This window comes from Molossus molossus, unplaced genomic scaffold (genome assembly GCF_014108415.1).
Source record: "Molossus molossus isolate mMolMol1 unplaced genomic scaffold, mMolMol1.p scaffold_m16_p_35, whole genome shotgun sequence".
Lineage (NCBI taxonomy): Eukaryota > Metazoa > Chordata > Mammalia > Chiroptera > Molossidae > Molossus > Molossus molossus.
In genome coordinates, this window is record NW_023425372.1 from 625,435 (window position 1) to 652,901 (window position 27,467).

General features: G+C 56.0%; 1 protein-coding gene across 6 annotated transcripts; it reads right to left on the reverse strand.

Moving 5' to 3' along the window:
- Window positions 1-110: 110 nt before the first annotated feature.
- Window positions 111-27,344, reverse strand: SLC35E2A (solute carrier family 35 member E2A). Of its 6 annotated transcripts, none has more exons than XM_036281464.1 (13): window positions 26,231-26,262; window positions 25,981-26,028; window positions 23,427-23,540; window positions 20,279-20,483; window positions 15,789-15,861; window positions 12,039-12,465; window positions 11,829-11,964; window positions 11,290-11,417; window positions 9,217-9,337; window positions 8,060-8,113; window positions 7,241-7,313; window positions 4,863-5,008; window positions 111-2,862 (listed from the first exon to the last, which is right to left on the reverse strand). In XM_036281464.1, exons 6-13 carry the CDS (start codon window positions 12,358-12,360, stop codon window positions 2,625-2,627), a joined length of 1,218 nt encoding a protein of 405 aa, XP_036137357.1. In that variant the 5' UTR covers window positions 12,361-12,465; window positions 15,789-15,861; window positions 20,279-20,483; window positions 23,427-23,540; window positions 25,981-26,028; window positions 26,231-26,262; the 3' UTR covers window positions 111-2,624. The 6 variants fall into 6 exon arrangements, with proteins under 6 accessions (XP_036137357.1, XP_036137362.1, XP_036137359.1 ...); XM_036281469.1 differs by lacking the exon at window positions 26,231-26,262 and adding an exon at window positions 20,702-20,742 and having other exon boundaries at window positions 25,981-26,091; XM_036281466.1 differs by lacking the exons at window positions 25,981-26,028; window positions 26,231-26,262 and adding an exon at window positions 27,247-27,344.
- Window positions 27,345-27,467: the final 123 nt, after the last annotated feature.

Consider the following 27,467-nt stretch of genomic DNA (forward strand, 5'->3'; position numbering starts at 1 on the left):
AGTAAAGGGCACGTACCTGGGTTGCAGGTTTCATTCCCAGCCCCAGTTGGGGTCGTGTGGGAGGCAGCCAAGCAATGTGTCTCTCTAGCATCAATGTTAACTCTCTCCCTCCTGTGCTATCTAAAAAAAAATCAATGGAAAAATATCCTGTGGTGAGGACTGCCAAAAAACATAAATGAATAAAAAGTAAAAACAAGAAGCTTTTTATGCCATTCAGTAGTGTAAGTTTTGAAAACCATGTCTGAGTATCTAAGTATTGTTGGATGTGAACAGATGACCTGCCTTGAACCTGGCTCAAGTGTTTGTTTACAAAGGCACAACCACAGACACAAGAGTGACCCAGTGTGGATAATGACACCCAGGGCATCGCTGGTGCACGCACATCTGAGACGGTTTGGTGAGAACATACTATAAAAACTCGACGAAGTTAATTAAAAAAATACCATGTCTATACAGTCATTAGACAGCAGTCAAGCGAGGCTGTGGTTGTGACTCTCGGCACAGGGCTATCCTGGGAATGCCCGGGATGTGGGAGATGTAGGCGTGGAGATGAGACCAAGGGAAGGAATGTGAGCCCCGAACAAGGGCAGTGCCACAGCTGGGGATGAGGAGTCTCAAAAGCAGCTTGGCAGGAAAGTGCCTCATTTACTATAATAACTTAGGAAAATCTTCATTTTGTTTCTGGTCCAAAAACTCAGAAAATCAAAACCAGCTGACAGCCACAGAGGAGTGGAGGGTGGGCTCATCATGGGCGTGGGACCAGGAAATCCCTGACAATACTTGAAAACGCTTAGACGACAAAGGCTGCCTGAAGTCCTGCCACAGATGTGCCCCTTCTCTGTGCACAGCCCAGGTCTGCAGCTAGCCCACAGCTGCCTTCTCGAGGGCGGGGACAGGCGCCCGGGAGAAGTACTTTCACTCTGGTCGTCACAGACCAATGTGACATCCCGCCTCCCGGGTCAACTCCCACGAGTCCTCCTCCGTTGCTTTGGGGGGAAGCAGAAAAGGAGGAGAGGGAATAGAAACCTCGGGAGTCCCACGAGAAGCATCCTCACAGTGGAGAGCTTGCCAAGCAGGCACCCACACATCTCACTGTCCTCCAGACGCAGGTCAGCTTCGTAAAAAGGTGGTTTGTAGTTTAGAAGGCCTCACTTTAACTCATCACGGCAAACTTTTCAAGTAGGCAGAACTTAATGAGACCTAATTATTGCTCTTTGTTTCCAAGAGGTCTGATCTTCCGAAGAGGCTCTTTTCATTATTTTCCACTTGAGAAGCCGGCGGGGAAACCAGGGATCGGGTTGTGGGAGCCCAGGACCTGAACAGCAGGGAGGGAAACGAGTCTCGGGTCCTTGTCTCTGGTGGTTCTCGCAGTCCCCACAGGCAGGTGCCAGGGGGGAGGGGGCCAGACCTGCTCATCGCTTAGGGCTGCTTCTGACAAGCCCCAGGGCTCACTACGATGCTGGTCAAAGGTCAAAGGCCAAAGGAGAAGCCCCAGAGACTGGCTGGCGGTGGACCACGTCCCCATCAGAAACCCTACTAGGTTGGGAGTCTCAGCCCAACTCAGGGCACACAGACCCGTGTGGCCGTCCGCCTGCTCTTGAGGGACAGCAGGCCGAGCCCCTGGCAGTTTGGAGGGCGGCGACCTGATGCATGGCGCATCCCACGGCGCCTGTGCCTGTTTCCTTTTATAGACTGTCCTCTTAATAACAGCATAACGAAAACTGTAAACACCTGACGGTTCTCCCCACCCGACAGTGCTCTCCACTCAGGAGAGCCAACTGCGTGAAGACGGTGCCCTGCAGGGACCCTGCAGTGCCGCCTCGTCCTGAACAGCAGGGAATACTGGCACCTCCCTGCCCACAGTTCAACACTGCAGATGTCCATCCTCAACCTCCACAGACAGAAGTCACCAGAGGTGAGGGACCCTTGGCGGGGGGGAGGGGGGCCCTTCCCTTCCCTGAGTGACTGTTCCCCAAGTGGGGGCTCCGGGGTGGGGAGAGGACACCCAACTCCCAGCCCTCAGCAGCAGGGCCCCTTGTTTCTGTGTCGTTGTCCCTTCCCCACTCTACCGGGCTCCCTGGCCTTGCATTGTCCTGGTTCTGTTCTGGCAGAGAGGTCGCCCCAGATGGCCGAGGAGCAGGACGTGCCTTCGGTGGCCTGATGGCTGGCGTGGGGTAGACAGGTTCTGTCCATCAGCACTGACCAGGGAGTGGCTCACGTTGGCACCTGGACCCAGCTCTGGCTTCACAGTTGTCCTGTGGTTTTGACCCAGAGGACTCAGGGCAGGGCCTCCTGCGGTGGGACCTGCATGCCCAGCGAAGGCCATGCAGCGGCTGGCAGGCCCCAAGCTCTGCTGTGGTCAGGCTGGGCAGCAGGAGGCGGTTTTCACATTACATGACAATGGCTCAGCGGCAGCCCCCCAGGAAGCCAACGCCTGGGGTCCCCATCCGAGTTCCTGCTGGTTTTGACCGAAAACCCCAGAAAGGGGCAGCAATGGCCACACATGCCACTTTCCCACCCAGCTGGCCGGGGGGTGGGTGTGCAGGTAGCAGAGGGCAGGGGCCATGAGGCAGGAGAACAGTGTGCAGTCCTCAGGGTCCTGGCAACCGTCGAGGCCCCAGAGCTCAGTGGTGCAGCCTGGGGTCCTTGGGGACCAGCGGCTCCGTGCCATCCTCTGGCGTCCGGGTGCCGGCCGAAGCCAGGCTCTGCATGGCGTCCTGTTGGTACTGCTTGGCTTTGTTGTAGAGCAGGACACCAGCCATCACCAGGATGGTGCCCACGGCCGACAGGCTGGTGACTCTGTTGCCGAAAACTATAATACTGAGCCAGATGGACAGGGCATGCTTCACGGTGCTGGCAACACTGCAAGACAGAGGGGCAGTGACCACCTGCACACCGGCCCATGTCCACCCACACCCACCCACGGAGGGCACGCTCACGTCCATAGCGTGGCAGCTGAGCTCTCAGAGTCGCTCACTAACCCCTTCTTTCTCTCATTCTATTAGGAAAGGCGTCAAAACGAGGAGGAGGCACCAACTGAGCGGCCGCGTGCCTGTCTTCTATCCTTAACCATGAAAACTCGGCCTATTTGCTTCGTTTCTGGACTGAAATATACTTAAGTAAATTATGGATATTATGACGTTTTACCCTAATCACTCCACTTGCTCTCTGAAGAATGAGACGCTGTCCCCCACACCTGCAATAGCTGCACGGCAGCTGACAGGAAATGGGTCCCCCGGGGACCTTGTGCAGCACAAAGCCACACACAGTGAGAGCCAAGTCGGTGTCAAGTACAGGAAACGCTGACAGTGCTTGTCTCGTGGGGTTCCAAGGAATTTAAACTATGTTTTCTGCCTTCCTACTTTTTCCAAACTTTCTATAAAAGTATTGCTTTAAAAAAAAGTGTTAATTGGTTTTTTAGAGAGAGAGGAAGGGAGAGATAGAAACATCGATGTGAGAAACATCGATTGGCTGCCCCCTGGACAAGCCCAACGGGGGCCGAGCCGGAAACCCTTGCATGTGCCCTGACAGGGAATCTTAGCCCATGGGACCACGGTCCATCCACTGGCCACAGCGGCCGGGCAAGTATTGCTCTTATAATAGGAATAAAACAACAACAAAAAACCCCACCTATTTTCTTTAAAAGGAATTGGTTTTGTTTTTTGGTCTTTTTTTAAATCTTTTATTTTTTTGTATCCTCACCCAAGGGCTTTTTTGCATTTATCTTCAGATAGAGCAGGAGGGAGAGAGGGAGGAAGAGAGAGAGAGAAACATTGATGTGAGAGAGACACATCAAGTGGTTGCCACCCACATGATCCCAACCGGGGCCGGGGACAAACTGCAACTGAGGTACGTGCCCTTAGTGGGAACCGAACCCAGGACTCTCTGGTCCTCGGGCCAACGCTCTAACCCCTGAGCCAAACCAGCCAGGGCTATTTTTTGGTCTTTTTTGAACCATCCCTAATGTTCACTGAAAAACAAAGTTTCACCCTGGCCAGTTTGGTTCAGCGGTTAGAGCATCAGCCTGCAGACCAGAGTTCCGGGTTTGGTTCCCGCTAAGGGCGCGTACTTGCATTTTGTCCCCAGCCCTGGGGCCTGTGTGGGCCTGTATACCAGTCAATGTGTATCTCTCACATCGATGTTTCTCTTTCTCTCTGACCCTTTCACTCTGTCTGAAGATAAATGGAAAAAAAATGCCCTTGGGTGAGGATTAAAAAAATAATAATAATGGCCCTGGCCGGTTTGGCTCAGCAGTTAGAGCATCAGCCCGCAGACCAATGAGTCGCAGGTTTGATTCCGGTCAAGGGCATGTACCTCGGTTGCGGTTCATCCCCGGCCCTGGTTCAAGTCATGCAACAGGCAACCAGTCGATGTGGCTCTATCATGTTGATGTCTCTCTCTGTCTCTTTCTCTCTCCCTTCCTCCCTCCCACTCTATCTGATGATAAATGGAAAAATATCCTTGGGTGAGGAATTAAAAAAAAAAAGAATGGATTGAAGTTAGGTAACACTAGCAATTCAGCTTTGCGTTGTACTCGGTGCATTTCCGACCTGTGACAGTGCCCGTCAGGCGGAAGAGCTCCCCGCCAGTCTGTTCCAGGCAGAACAAGACTCAAAACTGTCCGAACACTTTCTAGTCCAACGTGAAGATTTCTAGTGGCCATTTCCCTGAAAAGCTCTTTCACACACGTTACGCGTGTACTTCAAATGCCACCAATACCCACGGCCTGGTCATCACGAGACACGATCAGGGTCATCAGTATGGCACTTGGCAATCACAGGCATCTTTTATAAAAGCAAGACTTCAAGGCTTCTCCACAAACAGCTTTGATGCCCTTTGTCTTGGCAATGCTGCTGGCTCACCTGAAGGTCACAGGGGAAATTCTCCCCATGAGTGCGTATGCCGTGACGCTCTGGAGGTGGAACAGGATGCCGTCCATCAGCAGCAGCAGCACGACGTCCTGGGTGTAACTGAAGTTCTTCCCGCTCCTCCCGATCACCGGCAAGTCCTGCGTGACAGTGAACACGGCCTCTGCATGCCCTGTACCAGTCACCCCGGAGAGGCAAGCTGCACACACCCAGCCGTCTGGGCGACAGGCTGGCACTGAGGACCCAGCGCTCGAAAACAGCCTTCCAGGGGGCAACCGAACAGCATCGACCAGGGTTTTAAACATCCACGCACACACACCCCGTACGCTCTCAACAGGAAGCTCAACGTCACTGACCACCAGGGAGATGCAACTCAGACCAGTGGGACACTACTCACAGCCACCAGGATAGCTACTGACAAATCAACAAAAATGATACGTGCTGGCGGGCACATGGAGAGCTGGAACCCCTGCGCATTGTTGGCGGGACTGTGGAACGGTGTGGCTGCCGTAGAAAACAGTCTCGTTGCCCTGGCCAGTTTGGCTCAGCGGTTGGAGCGTCGGCCTGCGGTCCAGAGAGACCCGGGTTCAGTTCCCGCTAAGGGCACGTACCTCGGTTGCAGTTTGTCCCCAGCCCTGGTTGGTCATGTGGGTGGCAGCCACTCGATGTGTCCCTTTCACGTCGATGTTTCTCTCTCTTCCTCTCTCCCTCCCACTCTACCTGAACAAAAAATGGAAAAAATATCCTCGGGTAAGGAAAAAAAAAAAAAAGAAAACAGTCTCGTTGTTCCTCAAAAATGTAAACATTGAGCTACCATGGGATCCAGCAAACCCACTCTGGGTGTCCCCAAAAGATGTGGACGCAGGCTCGCGAGCAGATATATGCACCGCAACATTCAAAGCAGCAATACTGGCGACGAAAGATGGAAACCACCCAGCATACACACACAAACACACACGCATGCACACACGCACACATGCTGGAATATCATTGAGCCTGAACATGAAGCTCTGACAGACACTACGACGTGGACGGACCTTGAGGACATGTTCGAGAAATCAGCCAGACACAGAACAGCCCTGGACAGTTTTCTCAGTGGTTAGAGCATCGGCCTGCAGTTCAGAGACCTGGGTTCAGTTCCCGCTAAGGGCATATACCTCGGTTGCAGTTTGTTTCCGGCCCTGGTTGGGTTGTGTGGGTGGCAACCACTCGATGTGTCTCTTTCAGGTCGATGTTTCTCTCTCTCTCCCGCTCCCACTCTATCTGAACAAAAAATGGAAAAATGTCCTCAGGTAAGGATAAAAAACAAACAAACAGACACAGAACAGACGCTATGTGACTCCACTCAGAAGTTCTGAGGAGTAAGATTCAGATACGAAGAGTAGATGGTAGGGTAGGGGCAGGGGGAGGGGAAGAGTTTTTCCAAATCCACCACTTTGGCATCAGGATCATTTTGAGCGAAAGGCACTCAGAAAACAGCAGGTGCAAGGACTCTCACCTTCTCTGTACCGCAGGCCGACGCTCCAACCGCTGAGCCAAACTGGCCAGGGCAGGACTCTCACCTTCCTCCAGCCCCTCCCCCGGCTATGACCTGCCCACAACTGCCCCTGTGCCCAGCCTCACTGACGGGTCCTCACTGACCCATCGGCGGGCTCTGCGGCGTGAAGCCGAAGGTTGACGGAGTCACCGTTCGAGGACCAGCTGTGTGAGCCAGTCCTGCTGCCTGTCTGGGTCTTCACTCCCCACGAGGGCTCCGTCATGGAGCTCAGCCATGCACCTGTGTGCTTCCGTCTCTGACCTGCCCAGGTCCCCGTCAGTCTCAGGCCCAGCGGGGCCCTGCAGGGGTAAGTAAGGAGGTCATGTTTGCCAGGCACAGGGTTTCGGTCTGAGATGGTGGTGGTGACCACAGGGAACCGCTGGATGTGCACCAACAGCGGTGGGAATGTTATGAGCACTTTCCGCATGGTCCTTCCACCAGCCACTGCAATTCCAACAGTGTCCCAGGGAACCATCCACGGGGAATGGGAGGTTCCCGGTTACCTGCGGGTGACAGCAAGTGCCAAGCAACCCAATGCCAGTTTGCTATCCTATCAGTGGGCATGTGTTATTTTGAAATAAATATCAATAAGCCTAATAACCCTCACAGGAGAATTTCAGGAAACTCCCATAGCTACAGATCAACCTCAGAGACCCGCACCAGGCCTAGCTTCCACGTTCCGTCCCTTCTCCTCAGGGCACGTCACGGACACTGTGCACAAGTCAGCAAAGCAGGACACCAAGCCACCCACACGACCAGGGACTTCCACTCACTCTGCTCCCAGAGCACTGAGGCCGCAGGCAGCAGGGCCCAGGAGACCAACCCCGAAACTCACCATGAAGAAGACCCAGGCAGGAACCAGCATGGCCACGGCCGAGGCACTGGTGTAGAACTGCAGCTCAGCGGCCCTGTGGGGACAGTGGGACCTGAGCCTCCGCCCAGACTCACGGGAGAGCCCCAAAAAGCACCACGCAGACTAGACGTTGCTTTTCCCTGGGATGACACGGAGGGCCCGTGTGTGCCCTGGCGACCTGCACAGCCACGGCAGTGAAAGGCAGTCTCCAGGTGCCTCCATGGGGAAGTGGGGGTATTTCTCTACCCGAGGACATTTTCCCATTTGGTTTTTATAGACAGACTGGAAGGGAAGGAGAGAGAGTGAGAGAAACATCAAGGTGTCTACATTGACTGGTTGCCTCCTGCACGGCCAGGTCTGGGGATTGAATCTGCAACCTAAGTGCATGCCCTTGACCAGGAATTGAACATGTAACCCTTGGGTCTGCAGGCCAGAGCTCTAACCACTGAACCAAACTGGTCCAGGTGACAACAGGGCACTTTTATTTATTTATTTATAAATATTTTTTTCTTTATTGATTTTAGAGAGGAAGAAAGGGAGGAGAGAGAGAGAAACATTGACGAGAGAGAACATCAACTGGCTGCCTCCTGCACGCCCCTCACTGGGGATGAGGCCCACAACCTGGGCTTATGCCCTGACCGGGAATCGAATCGGCGACCTCCTGGTGCAGGGTCGACGCTCAACCAGTGAACCACACCAGCCTGCAACAGGGTACTTTTAAAGGCCACTTGAGCCAAAGTGGGAGAGGCACCAGGCCTCTGGGCATCCTGGATCCCTCGGGCAGGGAGTTGTGATACTTACGAGAACCTGTACTTGTCCCCGCTGAGGAGCTTTTTTGAAAAAACATTTTGCAAACTAGAATAAAGAAAAGAAGAGGTTACCCGTCAACACAGGAAGTCGGTGTGGAACCTCAAGTGGAAGGGGTAATTGCAGCCTCCCTGAAGGGTGACGATGAGGGCAGTACCATGGACAGCCACCTGGGTGTTTCCTGGGCATCACCTTACTGTGAAGGGCACTGTGCCTGTCCCCTTTTTACAGGTGGGTAAACTGAGGCACTCAGAAGTTGAGTGATGGGCCCGAGGTTCCAAGTTCTTAGGTGCTAGAGGACTCCACAGTCCCGGCTCTAAGGGCCCCACAAAACCCCCTGAACTAAGAGTTCCCCTCAATCAGCAACTGCTGCGGCCCAGCACCCAACACGTGGGAGCCAGTGAATGGAACAGTTCAGGCTCCACAGACCCCAGGAGAACAAGGGCCACTCCCACACGGGACAGCCACGCGGGAAGCACACACACGGACAAAGAGAAAGTCAGACAGCAGCTGTTCCCAGGAAGCAAAGGGACCAGCACTGCTCTCAGGGGCAAAAACCTAGGGGAGGACGATGTCAGAGCAGCTCTCCCGGAGCTGCCGGACCCGGGAGCCTGACCCAGCGTTTTGGAGCTGCTGACAGCAGGGACAGGAGCCTTTCGGGGCCAAGGCCACCACACAGTCAGAACCTGGAGGGAGGCTCCTGTAAACAGAAGTCCTGCAATGGGAGCAGCAGGCGCAGTGTCCTGGCGGCGGGCGGGGGCGGGAAGGGATGCCCATCGTGTTTCTAGGAGCCACCAAGGCAGCGGGCATCACCTCCTGTCCACGAGATGGAACCCGAGGTGAGCCGTTTGGCCTTCTGGATGCGCCACCTGCCCCTGGACAGGAGCTGGAGCCTCTGCTGTCCCTCGGCTGGAGTGTCCACCCTCCCTGCCCTCCAGCACTGTCAGCCAACCACGGCCCTACTGAGTGCTTCTGCATATCAGCCCGTAAATCAGATTCTGGCTTTTTTCTTTAAAGTAAGTGACCCCACGGGAGCACCTACTGTTTTGCTGTTTAGGAAAAGGCAGTATCGGGCGTGTGCAGCTTTGAGCTGCAGGAAAGAATTCCGAGTGGCTCTGGATTCTTATGCTCCCCCGTCCCCCAGGACTCACCAATCCATGATGTTGGTGGACAGTGCAGCTGAAAACCCCAAGATGTTGAAGCTCATCTCGGTGGCTGTGCACAGGGCCAGGCCTCCCATGACGGGGACAAGGGACAGGTTGACCAGCAACCCTGAAGAGGATGGAACAGATAGGAGCCTGGCTGTGGCCCGAGCACAGGGGGGACGTACTTCCAGGAGCACAGCAGCGCTCGCCCCTCGGGAGAGCAGAGGGCTCTCACCTGAACTCAGAACCAACCACGCCCACGGGACCCTGTGCTGGAGGGGGAGGGAGGAGTGAGAGCCGGCCCCTCCTGAGGACAGCGCCCCCACCCAGGGCTCCACAAGTCCTCACTTGCAAATGGCACAGGGAGTGAGAGAGCTCCAGGTAATTCTATTAAAAGGGAAAACTGGCTCTGGCCGGTTTGGCTCAGCAGTTAGAGCGTTGGCCAGCGGCGGACCAATGAATCTCAGGTTCAATTCTGGTCCAGGGCAGGTACCTTGGTTGCATTGGTCCCCGGCCCTCACCAGGGTAATGTGGGAGGCAACTGGTTGATGTGTCCCTCTCACGTCAATGTTTCTCTCTCCCTCCCTCCCACCATATCTGATGATAAATAGAAAAATGCCCTCTGGTGAGGATTAAAAAGAGGGAAAACTGGGGGTGAGTGTGCGATTCAGTGCCTGACAGGGGAGGCCCCGTGAGGGCCCAGGATCTGAGATCTAAAACACTGTGATGCGAATGGTGCAAGTCCACGTGCACAGGGAGAGCGTGCCCCCCGCACAGGGTGCCTCACAGGCACCCCTGCTGTGATCAGAGGCAGCGTCCAGGTCCTTCTGAAAGCCAGCATGGACAATGTGCGCACCGTGTTCAGCAAAAAGGAGAGAAGCGCAGCCCTCAGACACCCACGGTCATGCCCTTGTCCCCAGGCAGTGCAGCCCGAGCACAGCTCAAGGTCTCCAGGAAGTGCTCAGTGCACTGGCAAACCTGCGGCCCCGCATGGTGGCCAGGCCAAGAGCTCAGGAGGGGACCCTGGAGTGGGACCTGCGTCCCCCGTGGTTCCCCACCGTCTTGGCCTGAATTCTGTTGCATGACGGACAATATATATGAAAACTGGAGAGCACGGGAACCTCCCTCCTCCAGGGAGGACTGTTCTGTGTTTGGGGTGCACGCCTAGGGGGCAGAGGCCTTCACCCCAAGGCCACTCCGGTGCTCATGACACCGCTGCCGGAGGCTGCTACTCATCTGGTCGTGTCTGCGGGTGGCCCTGGGCGCCCAGGTCAAGTCCTGGTACCTCGGTTGTTTGCCAAGACCTCCTAACAAGTTCTTTAAACACATCCCCACCCTGGAAGCCAGACTGTGGTGTTTCCGTCACTGGCAGCTGAGTCTTTTCTGGGGCTGGGCAGCCGGGCTCGACTGTCTCACGGTCAGCAACAGCCCGGTGGGCGCCCAGCGTCCCTGTCCCCTAGGCGCTCCTCCCGCCGGCCAGGGGCAGGCTCCTGCCCTACTTTCAGATCTTGCATCTTCAGGACTGAAGCAGAGGCGTGTATGAGCGCCCTTTATGTAAGGCTGAGTACTGTGTGCGCATCACCCTGCACCTGGCCTGGAACCTGGGTGCACCTGCCTCTACAGGCTGGCTCAAGAAACAGGTGTGTGTGACGTGGCTGGAGGCAGGCTCCTGTCAAGGTTGGAGATGTGGGCATTCGTCCGATTTGCTGGACTTGGGGAGGATGGAGGGCAGGAGAGGCAGTGGGGAGCAGTTGGTGGATGGGAGGACTCGGGAGGCGGGGCTCCACGGGGAAGGCGAGCTCCCGGCTGCGTCCCCTCACAAGGTGGAAAGCGGTTGCCTTCCTGGGACGTCACCGAGGTTACTGCTTGTCAGTCCTTCCCTGTGCCAACCCAAGACCCCCGCATACGCAAGCAGCCCCGCAGGGCAGAGGTGAGGACACCGTGAAGTGCGGAGCCCCAGTGCCATCCAGCCGGGGTGCAGGGAGACGGAGGAGCTCACCAGGGTCCTGGATGGGAGAGACCCGCCAGGGTGGGGTGGGCAGGGTGGGGTGAGCTAGGGACCCAGAAGAGGCTGCTCACCAGTGTACTCCCCCAAGATCATCCGGGACATAATCACAGTGAAGATGGGGGCCGAGCTCTTCACCGTCTCAGCAAAGGAAACCGCCACATTTTTCAGGCTGACCAGACCCAAAACCACTGTCGCAAACCTAAAAATGAGCCGGAAGTGTGTCAGGGGGGGGGTCAGTCCATTTGTAGCCCTCACCAGACTCAACAAGGAGTCAGCCTGAGCGGGCCGCACACCGTGTTGGGTCCGGCCCTTCAGAAGATGGCCAGTCCATCGGCAGAAACGGCTAAGGCTCTGGTGTGGCCCGAGCGCTGCCCCAAAGGGGACACAACAATCTCAAACCACGGTTAGTTCCGTGGCTGTTCCAGACAGAATCTGATCAAACGTCTGTGGCAGTAAGAGCCACAAAACCAGGTGCACTGATTGTCCCAAATGGAACCTCTTCCTCGAAAACTCACCCACAGTCACCTTATGATGACGTCAGTCAGCGGCTGCTCGCTGTGGTGACGGGAAAGTGTTTTAAATGACGTGTATAAAGAGCTCAGACCCTCACCTCATGAGGCCCACGAACAGCATGGTCATGATGAAGTTGGGTGGGTAGGAGGGCCGGGCTTTGTGCTGGTACAGGCAGCAGGGGACGAATGTCTTCAAGCACCCGATGCACGTGGTGGACAGCATCTGCACCGCACCTGAGGGGCCGGCAGGTGAGCAGGAGGCCCGCCCACCCCACCCACCTGCCCGCCCGCCTGGCAGGCCCGCTCACCCAGCATGCTGGGCTCGCCCTCCAGCAGGGACAGGATGTACTTGTTGAGGAAGAGGGTGCAGAAGCTGAGGAAGAACCAGAGCGTGAGGTAGACCAGAGCCCGCGAGCTCCACACGCCCAGGTCGGACTCGATGACGGTGGTCTCGTTGATGGTGACCGTGAGCACGCTCTCCTCGGGGAGGCTGTCGCTCTTGGCGAAAACAATCTTCTCGCTTCGGTGGCCGAACAGAGAGCCCCAGCCGAGGGGCAGTTTTCCCCGGGGCCCGTCCTCGGAGCCCGGGGCCAGCTCCGCAGGGGCCGGGGGTTTCGCGGACGCCGACATGATGTCCCCGCCGGCGCGTCCTTATCTCGGCCGCGGTGGTTTCGGTGGAAGGACAGACACTGTGTCCTGTCGGCAGCACGCCACCAGCAGAGAGCAGGGGTGTAGCTGACACGGTAAAGAAAGCAAACACATTACTCATGGGACTCAACGTCCCTAAAAATGTTCGTCGCCCACTAAAAGTGTAAATATGGAATTCGCCTTATTTTCAGATCAATGTGTCAGCCCACTGCCCTGAAAAGACAGCCCAGACACCCCTAGATGCCTCCTCCCCCAAGCTGAAGAAACTGATACCCCCACACAACACCCCACCCCCACCCCCCGGGGCCCAGGCCCCAGTTCCGCATCCTCGCAGCTGCTCGGGCAGGAACCGTGGCCCTGGAGATCCCACCCAGCCTGGCGCGGGCCGGCCCCTCAGGAAAGCCTCCCATCAGGCCAAGTCCTAATTTCAAGGCCCCAACGCCACCAGGTTGCTTTCTCTGGGGACCTGTCACGGCGTCTGTCACTGTCCTTCGGATGCCGCTGTTCCCCCGCTGACCCAGTGGCAGGGTACGGGGCCTGTGCCCAGGCGTCCCCCACGGGGTTGACAACCAGCTCAGCATGAAGCAGTCTCGGGCCCGAGGACTTCCGGCCCTTCCTGTCCCTCACAGAACGGAGCTGGAGTTCTCACGCTCGTTTCCGTGCACACTCCTGGGAGTGTCTCCCGCCGCAGAGCGCCGACGCCGCTGCGCTGAGAAGCCCGGGACCGCGTGCCGAGCGCCGGACCGACTCACCCTGGTTGCAGCTGCTCAGGTCTGTTAACTTCCATATTACCACCCCAGCCTCTTATCGTTCAACCTCGCCCCAAGCCCCTCACTCCAGGAAACCAAAGCTTATCGCTCCGGCCAGGCGGAGCAGCGTCCTGAAACCCCCACCCAAACCTAAAGAGCCGCTGGACGAGAAGAACAACTCTCGGAAAGACCCCAGCCCCGACCAATCAAGGACGACCACGACTCCTCGGGGGGCAACCCCTTACCCCAGCCCTAAGTTTAAAAACTCTTAGTCTGTACAAACCGGCTGCTGCGCTCTACTTGGAGGCAGCCCGGCAGGTGTTTCCCTCAATAAACCTGCACTTCCTGGTGACTCGGCACCACCCCGTTCTTATAAGGTTGGTGGTTTAGGGACAAGAAATCACTGAGTGATGGACACCCAGGTGGTCCTTGTATTTGACGTACACAAAGTGCTGTGTCACTGCTGTGCGGTATGTCACGGTGAGTGTCCACGCTGCTGACCCTCAGGCCATGCGGCCACCAACCATCTGTCTGCGGCTTTTCACCTGTTTCTGGTGGGCCTGCGCTGGGAGTGGCCATGCTTGGTCACTGGACGTGCCTGGGACGAGCACCGTCACCTGCACACCCTCAGTGTCAGCTCCGAACTCCCGCTCCCCTGACTCGCGGTCCTGCCCCTTGGCTCCCACAGTGACCTGTCCCGCCACAGGCAGGGCCATGTCACTCCAAGGAGAAGCTGGGCGTCAGTCACTCGGTGATTTCCTGTTCCTGATCATCTGACCTGGTCATCCTCCCGCTCGACACCGTCCGTCTGGAGCCAGCGTGGGCCCCGGTGCTGCCGCGCGTGCGGACGCCAGGAGCAGCAGGAGCAGGCGGACGGGAGAGGCCGCAAGGTTGGGGCTCGCAGTGCGGCCTGAGTTTCAGGGCTTTTTAGGTCCTGGGCTGGTCTTCAGGTGGCGGCCAAGAGGACCCACTCGCTGGGCCACCCCCGCAGTGCTGCCAAAATCACCGACGGTCCCAAGTCAGAAACACCCACTCCAGGTCCAAACAGTCAGGATGTGACCATCAAGAGTCACTGCAAGCCCGGCAGGTGTGGGTCAGTGGATTGAGCATCATTCCATGGACTGAGAGGTCCTGGTTCGATTCCCGGTCAGGGCACATGCCCAGGTTGTGGGCCAAATCCCCAGTGGGGAGCATGCAGGAGGCGGCCAATGTTCTCTCTCATCGATGTTTCTATCTCTCTCCCTATCCCTTCCTCTCTCTCTCTAATCAATAAAGGAAAAAAGTTTTTTTTAAAAAAAAGTCACTTCGAGGGACAAGGAACAGGAAAGGAGAGGAAATCAACTGTGTGGCCCAGGCTGACCTCAGTGACACCCACTGGCCGGGGCTGCGGGTCCTTCAGACACACTCACAAGATCTGCTTTCAGATGGGGTCGGCGCAGCCCTTGCTGCTGGTAGCAGAACAAACGCGAACCACAACCCGGATGTCTGTCTGCAGGGACACACTGCAGTGGCCTGACCCGGGCCTGGGCACCCGCCACGCCCACACTGTGCCCACCGTGCCCACCATGCTCGGAAGCTGCCGCAGCCCGAGACAAGACATCGCAGAAGGGAACACACAGCGTGGCTCCACAAATGCTGGCGAACAGGCTGAAACGCCACACGCCGGTTAGAAACAAAAACACAAAAAGTATAAAACATCCTGGAAAAGAGGCAACGCAGCCTGCGGCCCGCGCATCTTGGGAGCAGCACGGGCTGGAGGTGGCGAGAACGGCTCTGAAGCGCCAGGCACATGCGGACCGGCACTGTGTTTTCTGGTGTTGTTTATCCTCACCCGAGGACATTTTTGCATTTATCTTCTGATAGAGCGGAAGGGAGAAAGAGAGGAAGAGAGAAACATCCATGTGAGAGACACATCGAGTGGCTGCCACCTGCACGACCCCAACTGGGGCCGGGGACAGACTGCAACAGAGGTACGTGCCCTTAGAAGGAACCAAACCTGGGTCGCTCTGATCCACAGGCCAACGCTCTAACCACTGAGCCACTGGCCAGGGCAGGCATTGTGTTCCTTTCCACGCGGTTCTGCAAGGTTGAGATTCACACTTGGAAAAGCACCCGTCCTCCCCACAGAATCCCGCCATCAGCACGGCGCCAGGTGCCTCAGCATCCAGGACATCGCAGCTGGTTTCAGCCAGAGCCCACTTGTTAGGGCCAAACTGTCTTCGTCATGGATTCCAGTTTCAAACTGATCAACGTGCAAGGATAGGCCAGGCCAACGGAGGGCCGGGTGGTGCACTTCTCGGCAGATCTGACCTGCCTGTGTACCCCATGCCCTGAGCTGTGGGCGTCCACAGCCGATCTCACAGTGAGCACCTCCCCAGACCCCAGCAGCCTCCCTGAATAGGGCTCGGCGGCCGTGGGGCTGAATGTGCCCCACTGCACAAGCAAGGGCAGCCTTCGGGCTTCCCGCGGGGACCACAGCAGCTGTAGGGACCCTGGCCCACCCACACAGGGACCATCGCTGCCCCTGCAGCCAGAGCAGGGCCCAGCAAGCCCAGGACAGACGCTCCCCCTCCAGTCCCACTCTGTCCACGACACTGAACCATCACAAACAGCCACCGGCCATGGACAAACCCTTGTGACGGCCTGGGAACGAAGACCCACCTGGCCTTCACGTCCAGCCCAGGGGACAGGCAGGCCCAAGTCCTCTGGAGTCGCAGCAAGGGCTCAGGACATCCTGAAACATGGAAGTGGACGCTGGTTGTCTCGACCCTCCCAGGCAAGGTGCTAGACCACAGCCAGGCCTCACGTCACACACTGTTTTCTTTTCTCCGGAACAAGCCCACCAGGCTGGGGACAGGCAAGGAGATGCCAGGAGAAGCCTGGCAAGCGGAGGACCCCCCTCCCGACCCTCAGGGCTGAAATGCAGGAAACTCCGGAGATGCTGCTGGAGACCTGGGCTCCGATGGGACCCGGACCTGCGGGACCGAAGAGGTGGCCAGGCTGTGCCCCCAGGCCGGAGATCAGAAGAATCTTCTCAGGAATTAAACAGGCAAAGAAGCACAGACCTGCATGGGGAACTCGAGGCTTCTGGTCAACCTCCAGAGCCTGCAGGAGGGGACTGAAGGCAGGAAGCCAGACAAGGAAGCCAGGATGGGCAGAGGCGGCCGGAGGAAGTCTGCAGGCACCGCCCCACCCCGGGGTCGCTACCGTAACAATAAGCAGAAAGGGCCCTCGGAGATCACCCACAGGGACAGGAGCCAGAGCCCCACCAGACACCTCGGACTTCAATCTGGGGGCAGAAGGGCTGCAGCAGACGTAGGGGAGCTCCGGATGAGGGGCAGCTTTGGTCACACCCCAGAGGCCCAGCCCCAGCCACCACCTGCTCCTGAGCCAACACAGTTCAGGCCTGAGGCCACAGGTGAGGATCAAAGAGCACAGATCACCCCACCAGTGGACGCGGGGGAGGGACAGACAGAGCCATGGACTGCATGTCCTACAGCTTTGAGGTGGGCAGGGCAGTCGGGTCGCAGAGCCACAGATGCGTCGGGGACGAAGGCAGGCGTCCAGAGAGGAACCACCGCAGGAATAAATCAGGGGAGCATTTAGCACAAACCATCTCCCCACAAGGGGTGACCAGCCACAAAGGGAAAGCATAGCTCTGCCTGGAGAAGTGGGCAGACACCCACCCCTAACCAGTGGTGCCCAGACACGAGGCAGAGGCATCAAGATCTCCCTGAAACATGTCGTGGGAGAAGGTCGGACACACCCGACAGCCTGCTGGTGGTGGCTCGAGTTGAAGACCTGGCCCTGGTCGTGTGGCTCAGCGGTTAGAGTGTTGGCCCACAGGCCGAAGGGTCACAGGGTTGATTCTTTTTTCTTTCGGTGGTACGTGCCCCTAGCGGGAACCAAACCCGGGACTCTCTGGTCCACAGGCCAATGCTCTAATCACTGAGAAAACTGGCCAGGGCACAGAGTAGATTCTTGGTCAAGGCCTGTACCAGGGTTGCAGGTTCAATCCCTGGCCCCAGTTGGGATTTTGCTTCCTGATAATTGTCGACAGTTTGGCTCAAATAAACTCACAAGAATTCCCTACTGGTTTGAACATTTCTCACATTGACAGACTGAATGGAGGTAGAAGAACTCATGCATTTTGATAGAAAGTTGGATGATAGATGGGATGGATGGATGGACTGACAGATGGGTGGATAGATGGGTGGGAGGATGGATGGATGGGGAGGTTGGTGGATGGATGGATGGATGGACAGATGGATGGGTGGGTGGATGGATGGAATGGACAGATGGACAGAGGTGTGTATGTATATGCACATATGTGTATACACACACACACCTGTGCACGACGTATCTGTCTCTATACTTCTGTATCTATTTCACAACTCTGCCCACGGAGAGGGCCTGGAGACAATGGCACCCCAACAGCAGCAAGCCCACCCGCTGTCCTGACCCTGGTTTCTAAATGTCTCTCCACTGAGATGATCCAGCCTGCTTGGCGAAATGGCCGATGCTGGGGCTGGGGTACCAGTGGCCCAGAAAGGAAGTGCACCAAGATGGGGACAGGGCAAAAGGACACAGGAGCTCCTGCGGGGGACGGCCTCTAGCACAGTCCGAGGGCAGTGAGACAGAGTAGACAATGACATAAAGACTTAGAACCTGCCCTGGCCAGTCTGGCTCAGCGCTGCGAACCAGAGAGACCCGGGTTCGGTTCCCGCTAAGGGCACGTACCTCAGTTGCAGTCTGTCCCCGGCCCTGGTTGGTCGTGTGGGTGGCAGCCACTCGATGTGTCCCTTTCACCTTGATGTCTCTCTCTCTTCCTCTCTCTCCCTCCCACTCTAACTGAACAAAAAGTGGAAAAATGTCCTCGGGTGAGGATAAAAAAAGACTAAGACCCCATTGAACAAAGCAAGGACCCGCCTCTGCACAGCCACAGGTAGAAGAGGAAGAAGAGAAAGCTCTTCCTTACGATGGATGGATAGATGGGAGCCTTACAAAGGGACCCCGATGAAATGAAAAAGTCACCATTTGGCAGCCATCACAATAATCCTACTAACACTTTTCTCCAAGAATCACCAACAGATAATGAAACTACCAGGTAGAAGCTGAGAAGTAACAGGCTGTTTAGTCTCAAAGTGCATCCCTACCAGGTGCACATTGATTACTAAGGGACGGTTACAGAAGTCCAAAGGGTATCAGTAAGAAGTAGTTACCCAAGAGGAGGAAGTGGGGGAGGGAGCTTGCCCACCCCCAGAACTGTGACTAGGACTTTCAGGTCATGTGATACATTGGTATAGAGACAGACAAACAAACAAAATAAAAAGAATACCAGGCCCTGGCTGGTGTGGCTCAGTGGATAGAGCATCGGCCCATGCACTGAAGGGTCGCAGGTTCGATTCCAGGTCAAGGGCATCACACCTGGGTTGCAGGTTCAACCCCTGACCCTTGTCAAGGTGCACACAAGAGGCAACCAATGGATGTTTCTCTCTCACATCAATGTTTCTCTCTCCCTCCCTCCCACCCTCTCTAAAAATCAATGGAAAAATATCCTTGGATAGCTCTTGCTGGTTTGGCTCAGCAGTTAGAACATTGGCCCGCGGAGCAGAGACTTGGGTTCGGTTCCCACTTAGGGCACATAGCTTGGCTGCAGTTTGTCCCTGATCCTGGTTGGGGTCATGTGGGTGGCAACCAGTCAATGTGTCTCTCTCACATTGATGTTTCTCTCTCTCTCTTCCTCCCTCTCCCCCTCCCACTCCACCCGGAGATAAATGCAAAGATGTCCTCGGGTGAGGATAAAAAAAAAAAATCCTTGAATAAAGATCAACAACAACAACAAAAAGAAAGAATACCAGACCCTGGCCGGGAGCATCTTCCTGTACACCAAAAAGATGCAGGTTCCATTCCTAGTCAAGGCACATACCCCGGCTGCAGGTTCAATTCCCGGGAAGAAAGGCCTTATCAATCTCTGATGCTAGGAGAGTTGTTACCCATAAGTATCCAAAAGAGAAACTGGATCCTTACCTAACGATTCTGGACCAGTGATAATAATTAGCAATCTCCACAGAGCACTTACTTATTAACTCAGTGGACCTTCACCAAACCCTCTGAGACAGGTGCTGCTGTCACCCACACAGGAAGTAAAGAAACAGCTTCACAACAGGGGGAATACTGGCCGGGTGGCTCAGGTGGTTGGAACATTGTCTGGTACACGGAAGAGTCGTGGGTTTGATTCCTGGTCAGGGCACATGCCCAGGTTGTGGGTTTAATCCGTGATGGGGGTGCATGGAGGAGGCAACCAGTTGTTGTCGATGTTTCTATCGCTCTCTCCCTGTCCCTTCCTTTCTCTCAAATCAATAAAAAAAATACACATTATTACAAAAAAAGATGAAAAATATTCCATTTTAAAAAATATGTTTTGCCCTGGCTGGTTTGGCTCAGTGGTTAGAGCGTCGGCCTGCGGTCCAGGGGGACGGGTTCACTTCCCGCTAAGGGCGTGTACCTCGGCTGCAGCTTGTCCCCGGCCCTGGTTGGGTGGAGCGGGTGGCAGCCCACTCTATCTGAACAAAAAGTGGAAAAATGTCCTCAGGTGAGGATTAAAATTTAAAAAATTAAAAAAATATATATGTTTTTACTAATTTTAGAGAGAGGAAGGGAGGAGAGCGCGATAGAAATATCAATGGGGTGCTCCTGCACGCCCCCTACTGGAGATCGAGCCTGCAACCTAGGCATGCGCCCTGACTGGAATCGAAGCGGCGACCCTTTGGTGCATGGGATGATGCTCAATCCACTGAGCCACACTGGCCAGGGCAGTATTCCCTAATTTTAAAAAAATGAGTAATGCCCCGGCTGGTGTGACTCAGTGGTTAGAGCGTTGGCCCGCAGACCGAAGAGTCTCAGGTTTGATCCCAGACCAAGGGCACCTCCCTTGGTTGCAGGTTCAATTCCTGGCCCTGGTTGGGGTCCTGCGGGAGGCAACCAATGGATGTGTCTCTCTCACCTCCATGTCTCTCTCTCTCTCTCTCTTTCCCACTCTGTCTGAAAAAAATCAACAGAAAAATATCCTTGGGTGAGGCCTTAAAAAAACAAGACAAAACAGAGGGTATTAACTACCCACTGCTGTGTAGACAACACATCACACCTACTTGGCAGCTCGAAACAAAACACATGTATGATCTCTCAGGTTCTGTGGCTCAGGGGCAGCGAGGCAGCGGGGCTGGGGCTCATCTGAAGGCTGGAAGGTCTGTTGCTAAGCTCACTCTCCTGGTTGTTGGTGTTCATCACTCGGTTCTTTGCTGGTTGTCAGTGGCAGGCCTCCCCCAGCGGGCCTCTCCTGGGGCTGCTCACAACCTGGCATCAGGAACACCCAAGGAGGAAGCCAAGTCTTTTTATAACCTCATCTCAGAAATGGTCTCCCTGTGTGTTTGCTGGCCAGCATCCATTAGGAGCCAGTTCTAGGGTCCAGCCACCCTCAAGGGGAGGGGATTATAGTGAGTGAACCCCAAAAGCCCTGTAGGGGTTGCCCCAGCTAACTTTCACACCCAGCAGGAGTAAGATTTTTTCCTTACCTAGCAACAACCCAGCCAATGAGAAGCCACAGCCGCTCAGCCTGAAAAGCCACCACAATTCCAAACTCTCATTCTCTGCCAATGAAATTTCCTTCAAAACAGCCCCCTCCTTTCTCTATAAAGAACACTCCACTCCAGCCTGGCCGGTGTGGCTTAATAGGTTGAGCGCCATCCCCTGGACTGAGAGGTCCCGGTTCCATTCAGAGTCAGGACACACGCTTGGATTTCAGGCTCATTCCCCACTAGGGGGCGAGCAGGAGGCAGTCGATCAATGTCTCTCTCTCACATCGATGTTTCTCTCTAAAAAAAAAAAAATCAATACAGCCCTGGCCGGTTTGGCTCAGCGGTTGGAGGGTGGGCCTGCGGTACAGAGAGACCTGGGTTCGGTTCCCGCTAAGGGCACATACCTCAGTTGCAGTTTGTCCCCGGCCCTGGTTGGTCATGCGGGTGGCAGCCACTCGATGTGTCCCTTCGTGTCCCTTCATGTCGATGTTTCTCTCTCTCTCTCTTCCTCTCTCTCCCTCCCGCTCTATCTGAACAAAAAATGGAAAAATGTCCTCGGGTGAGGAGATAAAAAAAAAAAAAAAAAAAATCAATACAAAAACATATTTAAAAACAAACAAACAAACAAAAAAACACATCCAGGCCAGTTTGGCTCAGCAGTTAGTGGTCTGCGGACCAATGAGTCTCAGGTTCAATTCCAGTCAAGGGCACGCACCTCGGTTGTGGTTTGTCCCTGGCCCTGGTCAGGTCGTGTGGGAGGCAGCCAGTCCATGTATCTCTTATCACATCGATGTTTCTCTTTTCTCTCTCTCTCTCTCTCCCCCTCTCCCACTCTACCTGATAATAAGTAGAAAAATATCCTCAGGTGAAGAATAAAAAACAAAACAAAACAAAGAACACTCCACTCCACTGTTCCCGGACTGGCCTATGGTTAATCAGTTTGCATGTCCTGAATTACAATTCCTCTGCTTTTTCCAAAAAAAATCATTTTGCTGGTAAAATATTCATATTTTATATTCAAGGTTGACAGGCCCTGGCCGGGTAGCTCAGTTGGTTAGAGTATTGTCCCAATATGCCAAGGTTGTGGGTTTGATCCATGGTCAGGGCACACACAAGAATCAAGCAAGGGGTCAGTGCTCTGTGAGTAGGGTGATAGGCTGGTTAGAATTTGGGGGGGTCTAACAGTGGACACCCAACCCCCAAAGCAGCAGCCAATAATATACATCTGTGGAGAAGGTCGCACAGAAAATGAAATAAAGTCCAGGGATCCAAACAGATGCAGAGAATGTGGATACAGAAGAACACACAAGAAAAGGACTAAAGACTGGTGGTTTGATGCTCGGTGAAACGTGGAGCTCAGAATATCTTTGCATTTGGATTTGCTGTTAATGTCGTATAGCTTTTGACTAGTGTACTTATCTCTTTTTTTTTTTTATCCTCACCCGAGGACATTTTTCCATTTTTTGTTCAGATAGGGTGGGAGGGAGAGAGAGGAAGAGAGAGAGAGAGAGAAACATCGACGTGAAAGGGACACATCGAGTGGTTGCCACCTGCACAACCCAACCAGGGCCGGGGACAAACTGCAACCGAGGTACATGCCCTTGGCGGGAACTGAACCTGGGTCTCTCTGGACCACAGGCCGACGCTATAACTGCTGAGCCAAACTGGCCAGGGCATAGTGTACTTATCTTTATGAACACAACTATGTATACACAATTTCATTTTAAAAACTGTATTCTATTTTGGTACCTACTAATCATTTATATAGAGAAATTACTTTTTGTTCAATTACACGAGCTGTAATTTAATTTTATTGTATATGTCATCTGACATGACGAAGGTTAAAAGTGCTTCCCCAAACCACACTTTTATTAAAAAAAAAAAAAAAAAAAAGAATCAACCAAGGAATGCATAAACAAATCGGTTCCTCCCTCTCTCCCCCACTTCCTCTCTAAAATCAATAAATTAAAAAAGAAGAAGTGATTATACAGTCGAAGTTGACAAGAGGCACACCCTGACAAACCCACAATGCCGACTAGAGAATCTCCCCTGGAGGAGGTCCTACACATGGGCCCTGCAGGCCAACGCTCCCGACCCCCAGCTGGCTGCCGGCAGGACAGCTGAGTATACACGGTTGGGTTCTCACAGCGTAATACTGGACAGTAGTGAAAGTCAGTAACGTACAAGAATGCACAAACAGGGCTGGGTGGCACACAGGTAGGTAGGTCATTGCAACATGGATGATGGATGATCAAATGAAATCAATGTTTATCATTGGAAAGTAGCCTGGGGTTTAATTCTTTTTTTTTTTCTCTCTGGACCGCAGGCCTACGCTCTAACTACTGAGCCAAACTGGCCAGGGCTTGGGGTTCAAATCTCGAACAGAATTAAACAGTGGGTACTCCAGGATGCAGTGAAGACCCTTAGACTGGCAGTGGTTCTCCACCTTCCTGATGCCGCGACCCTTTAACACAGCTCCTCATGTTGTCCGTGGGCGCATCTGCACGAGGGCAGGCCCACCTGCAGCCGGACAGAGGAGCCGTGTCTCAGTTCCTAAGACCATCAGGAATATGTGTTTTCCGATGGTCTTAGGCGACCCCTGTGGAAGGGTCGTTGGACCGACAAAGGGATTGCGACCCACAGGTTGAGAACCGCTGCCTTAGATGCTGAGCTGGAAGGAGCTGGGGGTCAGGTGGTCCTGAGCTCAGAGGGTCCTACTCACCAAGGTCCTGGCCGGAATCACAGCTGCCTCCCGGGCTCCAGCTCGTGTGTTCCCACAGCCAGTTCTTTCTTAGCCCACGTGGTTCAAGTTTCTCAGTGAGAAACGATTCCTCTCCTGCAAAAGACTGAAGGTCAGCGGCCCTCATCTGACAAGGTAAAACTGACTTTCAGCCCTGGCCGGTTTGGCTCAGTGGTTAGAGCGTCAGTCTGCGGACCGGAGACCGGGTTCGGTTACCGCTAAGGGGCATGTACCTCGGTTGCAGTTTGTCCCTGGCCCTGGTTGGGTCGTGCAGGTGGCAACCAGTCAATGTGTCTCTCTCATGTCAATGTTTCTCTCTCTCTTCCCCCCTCTCTCCCTCCCACTCTATCTGAACATAAATGCAAAAAAAAATGTCCTCAGTTGAGGATAAAAAAAAAAATTGACTTTAAGAGCCAACAGCTTACTTTACCTGAGGCTTCCTGGAAACGGGGCGGAGGGGGCTGGACATGGGGCACGGGGAGCAGTGGCTCACCCCAGTGATAAAGGTCTGACTCCCCTCCCTCTCACATGACAGCACAAAGAACAAGACCTAACCCGCAAGCTTTTACTGTTCTGCCCAGCATGGAGGAGGTGGCTAACAGCCCCTTCCGCTAGGCCAGGGCTTGGCTCCTAACCTTTCTCCTGCCTGGACCCATCCTCAGAATGAGCCCGTGGAAGGCTAAAAGGAAACCAGGTCCACTGAAACGTGACATTGTGAGAAACACACACGAGACATCTTTACGACACCGCAGCGCCGCACCCCATGGCCTCGGGGTTATAGCCTCCTCCAGGCCTTGCAGGCAGGGGCTCGGGACCAGCGGGGAAGGTGCCTGGGATCTAACAGGGAGACAAAGCTATGGGGATGCTAGTCTCATCTTGATATGCTCGCTACTGAAGAAAAGTTTGGCTGGAGCCAGCTAAGAGAAAATAATTTTATTAACCAATGTCACTCCAATCAATTCGGCTAAAAAAAAAAAGAAATGTCCTCAAATGCCAGGCAAGGACTCTAGACTGGTTCAAACGGTCAGCAGAGCATTTTGGATAAAGTGTTTGGAAAGTCTACGGACTTGACACACTGCCATGCAGAAAGTCTGCGTCTGGGAATTCACCCTCAAGAAACAGTCCAGCAGAGGTCTGTGCTTGTACATATAAGGACATTCAAACAGCTCTGTTTTTCACGCGGAGGAACTGGACACTATCCAGGTGTCCAGTGAAGAGTCTGTAATCAACTCTGGCAGCTGCTGTGACACACTGTAGCCCTGCAAGTTTTGACAAATATGTTGGTCATGGGTTGAGGGCAGGTACGAGAACTTTGCACAGCATGATCCGATTCAAAAAGCACAAGTGGTGCAGAACACGCACACGTCACCACGTAGGTACGGTTGGCTTGCTGAGGTGTAGTGGAAGAACTGTCAAAATTCCGTTTTTGTTGTTTTTTTTTTGACTCACTTCTCTCCATGTTCTCAAGTCTACTGGAAAATGGGTTTCTTTCAAGTAACAAATCTCTCAGCCCTGGCCTGTTTGGCTCAGCCGGCAGGTCAGAGCATCAGTCTGAGAACCGCAGGGTCACGGGTCTGATTCACAGTCAAGGGCAAGTATTTGGGTTGCAGGTTTGATCCCCAGCCCCGGGTCTTTTGGAGGCAACCAATCCATATGTGTCTCTCCCTCCCTCCCACTCTATCTAAACATCAATGGAAAAATATCCTATGGTGAGGATTAACGGAAAAATAAGGATCTTTCTATCCCTCCCAACACCCCTTTCACGCTGATACTGTCTCACGCTGCTTGAAGGTGTCACTTGCAAGTTTAAATCTCCGTGAGGTCCACGCGCTCCACCGAAACACGGCCAACGTTTAAAAAGCCGCTGAACCAAGCTGCCCTTCTCCATGGAAACGTGTTTATTTTCCAGAGCAGCGGGGAGCCGCGTGCCCCAGCCCCCCAGGCACCAGCCCCCCAGGCAGGCGGGTCGCCTGCAAACCCAGAGCCCAGACCCAGGCCCAAAGGAGGCGCTGCCGAGGGGGGGGTGCAGCGCCGGGCCTGGCGGGCAGGCACCGACCCCACTTACGAAACCACGTCCCAGAACCAGCCACGGCTGAACCTTCGTTTTCTAAAACCCTGGGCAGAAAAATCACCGAATGCAAGGAATTCGCGGGCGATCGTGCCCTTCCGGTCCGGGGCGGGGGGACCGGCTGCACCTGCCCCGGGGCCGTGCCCACCCTGGTGTCCGCGTTGAAACCGCAGTGACGCCGGAAGCTGCGACCCGCCCGCCCTCGGCCCACCTGTGGCCCCCGCCCCCCACCCCTGCGCACGCAGAGCCGAGGCCTCGGCCCGGAGGGGCGCTCACCCCGGGCCGGGCGTGGGCTCGGGTGGGGCGTGCGAGGCGGGGAGGGGGTACGGGGGCCGAGGACTATGGGGGGCCGGCTCCTCCGGAGCTGCAGGCGCTGGGAAGGGGCGTGACGGGGCCCGAGGACGGCTCCGGGGAGGGCGCCCGGGGAGGGCCGGGGCTGGACTTTGGTCCCGAGGGCCCTGCGCGCACCGGAGGCGACGGTGGTCACGTTTCATCCCGCGTCTTCGGCCGCCCGCCCTGAGGGAGCGACCCAGACAGGACATCACGGCACCTGCCCGCGCCGGGCCAGGCGCCTTCCGGGGCCCGGACGGCCCACCCGCGTCCCCCGAGGCGCAGCGCCCCGGAAAGCGCGCCCGAGACCCGCCCTCCAGCGGGAAGTCGCCCCGCCCCGAGCGCGGAAGGCGGCTGTGCTGCGGGCTCCCGGGGCCCCGTCACCCACCGGCCGGAGAGGCCACCACGCGGGGTCTCCGTGCGCATCGGGGCGCCGGGGCTCGGCCTGCGGTGCGGAGGGCGGAGCCCGCCTGGGCCCGGGGACCCTCCGCACCCCGCGAGCCGGGCCGGGGGGCGTGGCCCGCGAGGAACTGGTCACGCGGGTGGCGCGGCGCCTCCCTGACGGGGGTCGCCTGGGACGCATGTCCGGGCCTCAGGGGCGCGCGGCATTTAAGGTGCGGCGCCGAGAACGAACGGGGCTGCCGCCGGCCGCCCCCTGGGCCGGGTCCGCTGCCTCGGGAATGGGGGGAGGCGGGCCCGCTGCAGGCGGAAGTGCTCTTCCGGGTCGGAAGTGGCGCGCCGGAAGCTGACGGCGTTTCCGTTCCGCCCTGCGGGACCTCCCCGTGCCCTGGCTTCCCACCCGCTCCTAGGGTCAGGGTTGGGACACTGCGGGTAGACGGCGCCCCTACGGCCGCCACTGCCCCAGTCTGGGCGGTACCGCCGGCCGCCCTTCGTCACAGTCCGGGCCGTACCACTGGCCCAGGGGGCCTCAGCCGGGCTCCCATTGTCACAGTCCGGACTGTACCACCGGCCCCGGGGGGCCCACTCGGGCTCCCATCATCACTGTCCGGGCCGTACCACATGTCCAGGGGGGCCTACTCGGGCTCCCATCGTCACTGTCCGGGCCGTACCACATGGACAGGGGGGCCCACTCAACCGCCTATCGTCACCGTTCGGGCCGTACCACAAATCGAGGGGGTTACACCCAGATCCGCCCATTGTCACTGTCCGGGCCGTACCACATGTCCAGGGGGGGCCCACTCAGCCGCCTGTCGTCTCTGTTCGGGCCGTACCACCAGTCGAGGGGGTTACACCCAGATCCGCCCATCGGCACAGTCCGGGCCGTACCACCGGCCCAGGGGGCCCGCCCAGTAGGCAGACGCACCTGCCTCGGTGCCAGAGGCTGAGTTGCAGCCCCAAGGGACAGCAAATCCGGCTAATGAGGCCTACAGTTGTGCCCCGTACCTGTGGTTCCACTTCCCGAGGTTTCTGTGAGCCGAGGTCACCCACGGCCAGAAAATACCGAACGGAAAACTGAAGAAAGCAGCAGTTCTCGTTTCAAGGGGCGCTCCGAGCACCAGTTCTCAGACTGGCCGTCCCAGGACCGCAGGAGCGTCCGCCCTCGTCGCTCTTACCCAGGGCCCGAGCACAAGGGGGTGCCGCTGGCCCTGCGGGCGGGCAGCAGC

Bases quoted from the DNA above. Each gene is read 5' to 3' on its own strand.
- SLC35E2A (XM_036281466.1), bottom strand. From the start codon at position 12,360: ATGTCGGCGTCCGCGAAACCCCCGGCCCCTGCGGAGCTGGCCCCGGGC. The intron at 8,114-9,216 runs GTGAGTCCTGGG...TCTTTATTCTAG, and splicing joins TCCACCAACATCATGGATTG to TTTGCAAAATGTTTTTTCAA. The intron at 2,863-4,862 runs GTGAGCCAGCAG...TCTGTCTTGCAG, and splicing joins ATTTCCCCTGTGACCTTCAG to TGTTGCCAGCACCGTGAAGC.